This window comes from Alosa sapidissima, chromosome 16 (genome assembly GCF_018492685.1).
Source record: "Alosa sapidissima isolate fAloSap1 chromosome 16, fAloSap1.pri, whole genome shotgun sequence".
Taxonomy (NCBI): domain Eukaryota; kingdom Metazoa; phylum Chordata; class Actinopteri; order Clupeiformes; family Clupeidae; genus Alosa; species Alosa sapidissima.
In genome coordinates this window covers 13,944,646-13,956,550 of record NC_055972.1, presented here as the reverse complement: position 1 = coordinate 13,956,550, position 11,905 = coordinate 13,944,646, and the positions used below count along the sequence as shown (strand labels likewise).

The 11,905-nt window shown below is 45.5% G+C and overlaps 1 protein-coding gene across 1 annotated transcript in view; it reads left to right on the top strand.

Moving 5' to 3' along the window:
• ehbp1 (EH domain binding protein 1) overlaps positions 1–10,254 on the top strand; it is a 151,438-nt gene extending 141,184 nt beyond the window's left edge. The window contains 4 exon segments of the mRNA XM_042066196.1: positions 1–41; positions 1,501–1,574; positions 8,410–8,524; positions 8,917–10,254. The exon segment at positions 1–41 is cut by the window's left edge and continues 59 nt beyond it. Coding sequence (XP_041922130.1) covers positions 1–41; positions 1,501–1,574; positions 8,410–8,524; positions 8,917–9,007 — 321 coding nt within the window. The 3' untranslated portion in view covers positions 9,008–10,254.
• The last annotated feature ends 1,651 nt before the right edge of the window (positions 10,255–11,905 follow it).

Below are 11,905 nucleotides of genomic sequence, written 5' to 3'. Positions count from 1 at the left end.
AAGAACGCGCTGATCAGGAGGCAGAATCAGCTCTCTCTGCTGTGAGTTCCCACTCTCTCCCCGCGCACCCCCTCTCCTCTCCTCTCCTCTCCTCTCCTCTCCTCTCCTCTCCTCTCCTCTCCTCTCCCCTCCTCTCCTCTCCTCTCCAGCCCTCTCCTCTCCAGCCCTCTCCTCTCCCCTCCTCTCCTCTCCTCTCCTCTCCTCTCCTCTCACCCCCTCTCCTCTCCTCTCCAGCCCTCTCCTCTCCTCTCCTCTCCTCTCCTCTCCTCTCCAGCCCTCTCCTCTCCCCTCCTCTCCTCTCCCCTCCTCTCCTCTCCTCTCCAGCCTCTCTACTCTGGCCTCCACCACCACACGTGGGGCCAGCTACCCACTCCAGCACTCTCCCCTCCTCTCCTCTCCTCTTCTCTCCTCTCCTCTCCTCTCCCCTCCCCTCCTCTCCTCTCCCCTCCCCTCCTCTCCTCTCCTCTCCTCTCCTCTCCTCTTCTTCTCTGCACCTCCTCCTCTACCACTACCGCTGCAGCCTGATCATGTCACTTAGACACTCAATTAACCATTCGTTTTGTTGTACCAGCATTTTATATACCTCAAAATTAAATTATTATACATAAGTGTAATGCATAAAGTCAATGCCAAGCTTGAACTGGACAGATATGTATTGCTTATATGTGACATGAGGTGTATATATTTGTTATTATAAATATATATTATATATATATTTATTATTTTTATGAATAAATGTATTTATGATCTATGAAAAATATATATGTACATACATACACATACAGTTACTCCTTTTGTGTGTGTGTGTGTGTGTATACACACATCTATGTCACTCACTGTTACGTAGGAGTAGACGCGGGACTGGTAGTTTAAGCTTGGCATTGTTTTTGATATTGACCGTTGGAGAAGAGCCCTCAGTGAGGCTGGGATTCATTAAGGCTCTTCTCGTCCTCCGTCTGCAGGGAGGTGACGTGTTTCAGAGGGGGGGGGGGAAATCACTGCCTTTTCATTCCCATCATAGAAGGAGTTTCAAAGCCCCTTTTTGCAAATGGCAGATTGAAGTATTCTAATCACATTATATCACTGGAAGGGAGTCTTTTTTTAAGTGGTCAATTAAGCCCGCCACCATGATTATTTTCTCTCAGTTCTGTCTTTGTGCTGGACCGGGGGCTCTGAAGGACAAATTCTATTATGGGGAGAATTAGCTCATTTCCAATACATTTTGAAAGAAGTCAAATTGAATTTGCACGTTGATACCCCACCCCTCTTATTTTTTTATCCCTCTATTTTGCCTCCGTCTCTCTCTCTCTCTCCCTCTCTCTTCGTATCAACCCCAAACAGCTCTTGTGTTTGGGGTTTGTGTATCAGTTATTTGCAGTAGATTAATGTGTGGTGGGTGGAGGTGCAGGCGAGTGCTCGAATCAATGTTTATTAAAGGTTTCTTTAAGTGTTTAATGATTTAGTCATTAACATATTGATGAACTTTTACAACTTGCCCAGGGAAAAAGAACATGATCTTGAGAGACGCTTTGAGCTGCTGAACCGGGAGTTAAGAGCAATGCTGGCGATTGAAGGTAAGAGAGGATGAGATATTGGTGAGCGAGTTTGTGTGTGTGTGTCTGTGTGTATGTGTGTGTGTTTGGGGGATGGGGGCTCTGCAAAAAAGAACAGTCCTGATAGCACTTCATTAAAACCTGATGATTCTATCATCTCTGATATGAGTCATTTCATTTAAAAAAAAAAATGTTTTATTTCATATGGCATCACATTGAGACATTATTGGTCTGTGTGTAGTGCATTTGTATGCATAACGGTAAGCCTCAGCATCTACACAGTTATGTATAGTGACCTACATTATACCTGCCATAAGCCTGAATGGCACGCACATCAATGAGAAATCTATTTGATGTGTTCGCAGACATCCCAGATTGTGGACATATAAATACACACACACACCCACCCACATAATCTTCCAGAGTGCATGTTATCCTGCCAGGGAAAAAGGTATAAAAAAAAAGCCTATTGTGTGGTATCAAAGTTGTCTGGTTAACTTTAATCCCTTTGACGGTGTCCTCTTTTGCAAAATGAACCTTTTACAATCAATGCAAATTGATTTTGCTATTCGATGGTGACCCCGCCTCACCCCGCGGCCAGCCATGGTAATTTCTTTCTGCACCTGATAAAGCTCACCTGATCCATCATAAATCAATTGTAATTAGGTTGAGGGGACTGGGCCACCGGTGGTTGTGCATAGCCAAGCAGGGACACCACCACCACCACCGAAGCTGTAAACAGCCTCTAGTGCCCAAGCTGCCTGCCAGACAGCAATTCCTCTGTAGACGTGTGTGTCGTAAAGCATGGATATTGAGGTGGAAGGACCTCCCTCACCACCTTCTTATCCAACATAACCTTAAAATAAATCTACACACCAACCAAAAAAAAAAATACATATGTATTTTTTTTTTTTTTTTTTTTTTACTTTTCAAACAGTCTCACACCACAGGATTTCTGTGACTGTAGTGGTGTGTGTCTTGAGCGTGTGGAGCCCTGTGTAGAGCGTTCGTAAGCCTAGAGAGAGAGAGAGAGAGAGAGAGAGAGAGAGAGAGAGAGAGTAGATGGTGTCTCAGCTTGGTGTCTGTGTGGCTGTAGATCCCCGCCGCACGTTCAGCATGCAGCGCGCTCCCTCAGCCTGCACACTGCTAAACTGGAGTTTTTCAAGGGTTTCCAACTTATCAGTCTCTTCAAGATATGTCTTCTCTCTCTCTCTCTCTCTCTCTCTCTCCCCTCTCTCTCTGCCTGTCTGCTGACATGCTCTCCCCGGCCGAAGGGGTTTGAGCTCTCCACGTTGGGCTGAGGGCTTTCTTCCCCCAGCAGCAGAGATAGTTCTGAGCTAGTGGCCAGGAGGCGTGCGCGCCCCCTCTCTTATTTGGTGCTCCAACAGGTCCATTCAGGGTGGCCGGCTGCCGACAGGTAATTGCTGATTTGCTTGGCCAGCTGATGACACAGAGAAGAGGGAGGCAAGCCGTGGAGCCGCTGGAGCAGACACACACACACACACACACACACGCGCGCACACACACACTTATTCCTGATAGCAAACACCCCAAATCTTCTCACAGAACCATCATCTAGCCTAACCTATGACGGCTGGGCAAAAGTGTGTGTGTGTGTGTGTGTGTGTGTGTGTGTGTGTGTGTGTGTGTGTGTGTGCACGCGCAGGTATGTGCGTAAGGGGAGGTAGGAGAAGTCCCCCCACAACCACTATCAAATCAGCTCAACCAGCATCAGAGAGAGAGCGAGAAAAACTAAAACAAGATTAGAACCAATACTAGCTTATGTGTGTCACTAGGGAGTACTGGTAGTGAATGTGGCTTCCCTGATGTAATGTAAAATGATAAGAAGCTACAGATGACGTAGGTATGTATGTCAGTGTGTGTGTGTGTGTGTGTGTGTGTGTGTATATCTACCTGATCATTTGGGTGAAAGTAATCCTGTTGTATTGTCTGTGAAACTATACTTGCAGGATATTGATTGATATATTTCGATGTTGATTTGTTAGTCTCTACAAAAAAATTCTCACGGCTTTCTTCCGTCAAAGCAGAAACACTGATTGTGGTGATTTGTAGACTGATGACTCTTAAGTGCCCCTCACTGACCATTAGCGGACAGATGTGAAAGTGTCCCAGGCCGTGAGTTAGTCCTCCACATTTAAGCACTCCCTAGACAGAGTTGGGGTGTGTGCCAATATAAACCCTGATCTCAGCGTCCCTCCAGGGTTTTATTTCCCATCTACCTGTTGGGTGAGGATGAAGCAGTCTGGGAACGTGGCCTTGTGCAGTATGCCTGCACTCTTAATTCACTGCTACCAAATTGATCCCTTTTTGCCCCTTTTCATCTGCCCATGCACACACACACACACACACACGGACACACACGGACACACACACACACACACACACACACACACACACACACACACACACACACACGGACATACATACACACACACACACACACACACACACACACGGACATACACACACGGACATACATTCAGACTTTTTTCTCTCCTCTTTTTTTCCCGTGACTTGGTTGACTCCAGGGCGTGTTATTTGAAAGTGGACGCTTCACTCTTAAAGGGATTTATGCAGAGGTCTCCTATTTTGTGTGTGTGTTTGTGTGTGTTTGTGTTTGTGTGTGTGTGTGTGTGTGTGTGTGTGTGTGTGTGTGTGTGTGTGTGTGCGGTTTTATATGATAAGCTTTTTTTATATGTTTAAAATCAATATGTAATCCTGTGCAGGAGCTTATCCCCCCAACAACCCCATTTGTAAATCTATTTGAGCTTTGTTACAAGTCTAGGCCGCCGTATTCCTCAGATTGATTAGGTGCACTGGTAGAATCCTATCAAATGGCCAGCTTTGATGATGTTGCAAACTCTTTCAAGATTGCTAGTTGACTGGAACTGGAGATAAGGCAAAAGAGGGACAACTCCCCCCTTCTTTACACTATTCACAGAGAGCCTGTTTAATTTCCATCTGAGTGTATCTCTAGGATTTCTAAAGGTTTTGTTCAGGTTTTTCCGTCCCTCCTGTGTGATGTCAATCCACCCTTCTGTGTTCTCAAAACTTATGAACATAGCTTGAGTTTAGTTCAATACAACCGCCCGAAAACCCTCAACATATTCCGTGCTGTCAGCTGTTCAATTTAGTTTCAACATTATGCTGTAATCACGTTACACTCACACATCACTTTAAGTGGTTCCGCTAAAAGAATTTGGTTAAACAGTTGTCATTATGTGCAGTCTTAACCGGTTTGATGCCATAGTACACTTGTCAGAAGTTTCCCCTCATTAAAAACTGGGAAACGTGTCAGATTTCTCTCGTTTTTTTCTCACACATTGTTCTTGCCTGTTTGCTGCCAGTTTTGTGGCTACAGGTTGACTCTTATTGGGTGATCACAAGGGCTTGGTCCACTCTCAGAACTAAACAAAACTCTACCTGGTGGCATGCCTTGACTCACTCGCCATATTTATGACTCGACTATATGTGAACTTTTCCCTCTACAAGCCTGAACAGAACACAGTTGAATCAGTTCCAGCCAGGGCACAGTTATGTGCCATGTTATGCTCTTCGGTGACTATTAACTGTCCGAGTAAAGTACTTTTCGAAGTTTGTGATTTTCTAAATGTTCAAAATATATGTACTTTGAGATTGGTTATAAGAGAATTACTCTTCTGTCGACTGTTCCCTACAACTCCCCCTGCCCCACCATTATTTTCCATGTTGCCCTCTGTGTGCCTGCTAAAGTTGGCCTCCCTCCAGCGCCATCTTTGCCTGTCAGTCGACGTGAGCAGGAGCTGAGATCTTGTGCAACACGACCGCAAAACTCCCCCTTCTCCTTTCTCCAGATGATTCCGACTTTCTCAAAGTATTTTTTTTTCCAAACCCAAAAAGAAAAACTTTCTTCGCCCACTTGCTAGCCAAAAATCCAAGTCCTACTTCCTGAAGTCGAACGTTGTAGCTGTTGCAAAAATTGCTAAAATATTAAGTCGCGGAAGCCGCGAGTAAGGAGCACTTGCTTTCACGACGCCGCTGAGCAGTTAGCGCTCTTGAATAAATTTTGCATAGGAGGGGGGTCATGGGGATTTGAACAGTGCATTCTTGTGTGGCTTGTGAAGACTCACATGGTTACCATTGGTGTGTATTGTTAGGGTTATCTGAATAAGCACCAAGCATGTGAGTTTTAACGGGATTGCCCAGGGCAGCGAAGAAAGGGAGAGAGAGGCAGGAGTAATCCAAAAGGATTGTGCACACACTCTTTGCGCCATTCTCTCTCACACACACACACACTCTCTCTCTCCCTCCTTCTCTTCTTATTTTTTTGCAGTAGGGAGGGACAAATTTAGGCAGTGCCTTGTTTCCCAGCCTGCAGGTTTTTTCTTATTATTTATTTATTTATTTTAATTTTGAAGGGGGGGGGCAGATTTCCCTTCCTGGTCCTCATTTGTTCAGCGATGTCTCTCATTGCTCCTCTTCATTGTTTACTTTCCTAATGAGGGAGGCGGGACTGCAAGGCTGGTGATTGACAGCAGCATGCTCCTTCTCCCTTCCCTGTTGGGCAGGAGCCTTTGGCTTCTTGGCTTGTGTGTGGGTGTGTGTGTGAGTGTGTGTGTGAGGGGAAAAGAGGACGGCTACAGGGGAAGAGAACAAGCTGGAAAAGGAGGGGGATTCCACCCCTTCTCTTTCTCCCCCTTCGACACACACCCCACCCCATTTACCTTCAAAATATTTGAGAAATTTTTTTTGTGTGTTGGCTGTAGCTTTCCCCTCCGTCCCCTCTGGGCAGTTTCTTTGTGAAGTGGGCATTGTCGTTTTTTTGACGGAGGACCAGGAGTAACGACAGATCGAATGGAGAGGAAAAAAAAGAAAAGGAAAAGAGAAAGACACACACACACACACACACACACACACACACATACACACACACACACACACACTCGCTCTTTCTCTGGTCCAGACTGACCTGACTGTGGCTGTGGTGCTGTAAACAGTCCCTCATGGCAGAGGAGGGACAGCCAATTACCACACCACTCAGCAACAGGCTTTTCTCCCCTCACTCCACTCTACTCCAGCCCCTCTTGCGGCCCCCGTCAGGCTGCTCCCGCCCGTCCCCCTTTCTCCTCCCCCATCTCCGTGTTTACCTGCCTGGCCTCGGACTCCACCGCGACTGCTCTTCTACGTCACCACAGTAGCACCAAGTTGGGTGTTTTTTTTTTTTTCCAACATCGGCCTTTAATCTCCTAATGATCCCTTCCTCATCCTCCTCCTCCCACTGCAAACCTGCCTCTTTGAAGATGTCTTAACCCCCATACCAAAACAAAAATGTCTTCAAACATTGCTAGCATATTTCCAGTGTTAGCTGTTGTAAAGGCTAATGACACAACGCCTAGGACTCGTTGGGGTCTGAAGGGGGGAAAATAACAGGCCAAATATTGGAACTGTGCTCATTTCGCTCTCTGCGCCACTTCAAAGGCAGGGAGGTTAAATGAGAAAAGAGCAGACCTTTCAGGACAAACACATGGGGCTCAGCAGGGGCTGCGCTCAACAGTTGCAATTTAAAGCAACAAGAGGTAGGAAAACAGGACTCATTTTTTTGTAGCAGTACACTTACATTTTAAAAAGCAAAAATACAAGTCCACACAAATGTCTTCATGTTGTGGTTTTCTGACAATATTTGGTTTGGCCAAGTCCTTTGAGTCTATGCTTGTGTTCACGTGCACAGCCCCAACATGAATTTGTTTGGACGACTTGTGCTGGTGTGTCTGAATTAATGTAAATAGGCTATCGCCCTGGCCAACTGTCTGTGTGTATGTGTATGTGTGTGTGTGGGGGGGGGGGGCTTGTATTATGTGTGTGTAAGCTTTAACAAGGCATAGCTTGCCGGTGAGGCAGCTCCAGGTTGGCTGTGACACCTCTCTCTAATCTGCACTGGTATCGGCGTGTCTGTGAATGTGGCACCCGGGCTGATATTTCAGCCTCGGCCCCAGGGCTCACCTGCCTGCAGGACTGGCTCTCCGCCCTGCCCCTGCCCCTGCCCCTGCTCCTGCCCCTGCTCCTGCCCCTGCTCCTGCCCCTGCCCCTGCTCCTGCCCCTGCTCCTGCCCCTGCCCCTGCCCCTGCCCCTGCCCCTGCCCCTGCCCCTGCCCCTGCCCCTGCCCCCCTACCCCTGCCCCTGCCCCTGCTCCTGCCCCTGCTCCTGCCCCTGCCCCTGCTCCTGCTCCTGCCCCTGCTCCTGCCCCTGCTCCTGCCCCTGTCCCCCTACCCCTGCTCCTGCCCCTGCCCCTGCCCCTGCCCCTGCCCCTGCTCCTGCCCCTGCCCCTGCTCCTGCCCCTGCCCCTGCCCCTGCTCCTGCCCCTGCCCCTGCCCCTGCTCCTGCCCCTGCCCCTGCTCCTGCTCCTGCCCCTGCTCCTGTCCCCCTACCCCTGCTCAGAGTAGCCCAGCACCAGGCCCCAAGTGGGGCTTCTCCAGAACCTTCTGGAACCCTTCCTGACGCTGCCCGCTGTCCTGATATATCAAGAGTGCCTCGCACCCACATCGGGCCGTGCCGCTCCGCTCCTGTTTGAACATTGCATTCTTGCGCTGGGATTAAAATACCAGGCGACGTGACTGCAACCACATTCAAGAGCAGCATTATTCAACAAGCTTGTTTATTGCCACCAGTCATGGAAAAAGACATGTCAGGTTCAGTCAAATCGGAGCGATTAGGATCGTCTCATGAAGACACTGCGCCACGATTTGTTTGGAGTTATTGGAGTCTCTCAAATCAGGCCACAATCTCCGTGCTGTGTAGATTGTTTTGGTTTTGAAATTCCCAGAATGCTTAGCGGTGTCTCGCCCTGTTGTCCCAACAGACTGGCAGAAGACAGAGGCCCAGAAGTGGCGTGAGCAGCTACTCCTGGACGAACTGGTCATACTGGTCAACAAGAGGGACGCCCTGGTGCGGGACCTGGACGCGCAGGAGAAACAGTAAGTCCTCTATCTCTCTCTTGCGTCTCACTGTCTCTGTCTGTTTGTCACGATCACTTCTTGTGGCAAAGCATGCTGGAAAACCACAGCCCAGGGCCCTGTGGTTGAGGGTGGAGTGGAGTGTTTAAAAGCGGGGGAGCTGGTGGAGTTCATGGTGTTCTTTCTAGTGCACAAGTGAAAGTGCATGCAGGTAGTGGTGTGTGTGTGTGTGTGTGAGAGAAAGTGTGAGTGTGCTCCCATCTGTAATAGCGTGCACTCCAGTCGTGCTCCATACATGTCCCACAGGTGCCTCAGTGTCCCCAGTCTCCGAGACTGTCCTTGTGTGTCCATGTCCACACACGTGTCTCCTGCAGCCGTGCCCACACCTGTCTCTGTCTTCTGTTTGTCCTCAGAGCCGAGGAGGAGGACGAGCACCTGGAGAGAACTCTGGAGCAGAACAAGGGCAAGATGGCCAAGAAAGAAGAGAAGTGTGTCCTTCAATGATTGTCATCTTTTCTTGTTTTTGTTTGTTTGTTTGTTTAGTTCTGTTGTTCCCCTCCCCCAAGTGGAGGAAAACAACAAAACGACAGTTATTTTTTAGTACATGTAAAGAGATTCATCAGCAGTAGAGATTTTGAGATGCCCCCATTGTTTCATTTAATTTTATGACATGTGACCCTTTGAAAAAAAAAAAAGAACCAGTCCTTTATCTCCAGGGCAGAGCTGACTTAGCTGAGGGTTTCATGTGTCCGCCCTCTTTGTACTGAGTTTATACTGAGAAAATTTCTTCCACTTATAAAATATATATAATTTCTTGTCTCTTTTTTTGTTTGCTTTGTCAAACAAGGTACTTGTATGTAACACACAGCTCCGTGCAAAACTTACCTTGAATCAGAAATACTGTGTACTGATTCTTTGAGAAGGGGGTGGGGGGGGGGGGGGGGGGGGGGGGGGTATTAAGCAGCTTTTGAATTTGAATCAGAATGGTTTCTACAGACGCATATGGCCTTGTCAGTCTGAATGTGTTTTAATCCTGACAGTGGGACTTGTTTTTAAGAAAAAAAAATGTAGGTACAGCACAAGTTGTTTTATCTGGGGGACTTGTATTACCATAATTTTATGGGACTACATTTCAAAAGGAAATCGTATCATTTCAAACTGACAAAACAAGATGAACACAACTAATACTGTCCTCGTTCATTTGCAAGCAATGTTTGTTACTTGATGAGCTTTTAAAATACTCTAGATTTTAGGGTTTTACAAATGAAACATTAAAAAAAGGGCCATGTGGTGCATTTCAGAAAGCAGACATTACTCTGTGGCTTTTGTGACTTTTATTTTGTGCTTGAACACAGTTTACCAAATTTTTTCTGTGGTCAGAGCCACAATGCATGGACTGTAGACCAGGGAGCGGACTATCTTGTTGTATATTTTTCATCACTAGTCTGAGATAGCTTGCAGCAGGAAAAAAGACTTTAATTTCCACATTCAGCAGAGAGCAGAGTAATTATTTATTGCGGTGTGCCCTTTGAGCCACAACTAAAGTAACTAACACCATGTGCATTTGCTCAAGGAGGTTGTTTATATTTATTGTAAACTTAAAAAAGAGAATTATCATTTCATTTGCAAACCTCACTGCTTTTTTCACATCTGATGCAGCTGTATTATTGTGCAAGTATTTACCTGTTTATTTATTCCAATGTCATAAAATACCAGTCATCAATAAAAATCCCAATGCTTTCATACTCAAACATGCCTTTTGTACAACTTTGTGATTCCACCTAAATACACCGGTGAGAGACCAAGAGGACCTGCGTGAAACATCAAAATGTCATGAATAAATTATTTAAGTTGATTTTATCTCGAGCTATTTATTTTTAATGCCACTTTAGTCAATAGCGCTCTGATGCGTGTAGATCAGGCAGTTATCGAAGCTTATATATCATGTTATATTACAGTCTGTCTTTTTCCCTTTGTATTTGTTCCTGTGTTGCATCGGCGTCAATAAGCAACGGCATGTCGCATAATTACTTTGCCAGATATTGACATGAATCAAAATGACAATCCCATCATGTGCCTATTTTAAGGCGCATTTGACAATTAAAAAAAGTTATCCAATTGTTTGTTTATAAAAGTAGGCTACCTGTTTTGAATTTGCATTTGTTTTATAACTCAGGTTTACTTTATTGAATTTGAATCTAGCCTAATTGTTTCAGATAGGCCATCATATTTTATTCCCAAAGCAGGTATGTCAATGGCATCATCATAAGAGAGCATGTTTAGTGTACGATGGACTGATCGGGCGAATTCCCAAGCGCTTTATGGCTATTTATAAATTAGTATTTGCATTTGTTTTGTGTGAGGTCGATGGCGAGTAGCCGCTCCTCTGAGGCAGATTAGGCCGAATCACTTTGTACAGAACATCTGTTTTCTCTCGCATATTTTTCACGCCGCGAAGAGAGGGGCTGCAGCAAAGAGACGCCTCTTGACTGACTGCCGAGTACCCATCGTCGCAGCCTCGCATCCACGATTAAACATGCCCAATAAGTTTTGACAGCAGACGTCCTCCCTGGCCTTTCTAATACTTTCAAATTAATTTGCTGATCGCTTCCCTGCTTGGGTCCGACTGTACATCCATATGATGTCCCCCTAAGGCGCTTTTGTTTTTTTGTTTTTTATTATTCCGCAGTTATCGCGGATGACTATAATCTCCTGAATGGAGCGCACTAAATGGCGCTCACAAACGATTAGACCCTGGTGAAGGGCATTTGTTTGTTGCCTTAACTAATCATATAGTTTCACTCAGTTAGTGGGGAGAATATGATTGGGATATGTTGTATGCATTACAACATCAGCATGCTCTGTGTAATCCAAATGAAATCAACTTACTTTCCTTTGTCCCGAAAAAATAACGCAGCAGTCGGTATTTCTTTTTACCTCGAAAACTATTATTACTGTATGGTAGTAAGGTAATGTAAAGTTTATATGAGAAATGTTTAATCTATGAATTTGGTGTGATGTAAAATAACAAAGATAAACAAATTACAAGTTACACTAAGGTTGATTTGCCAGATTTAAGTAGCCTACCCCTTAAGAGTCCCAAATTATCTTTGCACCGTTTAGCCTACTGTGTAAAAATATTTTGTTTAATAATTTGAATTCATGATTGAAATAATTATACCATATTATAAGCGTTTACATAATTAAATAGAAGTGCGGTAACGTGGCGTTAATAGTAAGTGGGCTAAATAAACAAAATAACGCAAATATGACATACAATATTATAACATGTTTTTTTATAAAGAGTTCAGAGGTCTCTTACCTGGAGATCTTTCCACCATTCCTCCATTGCAGGATATGTATGTATATATATATATATATATATATATATATATATATATA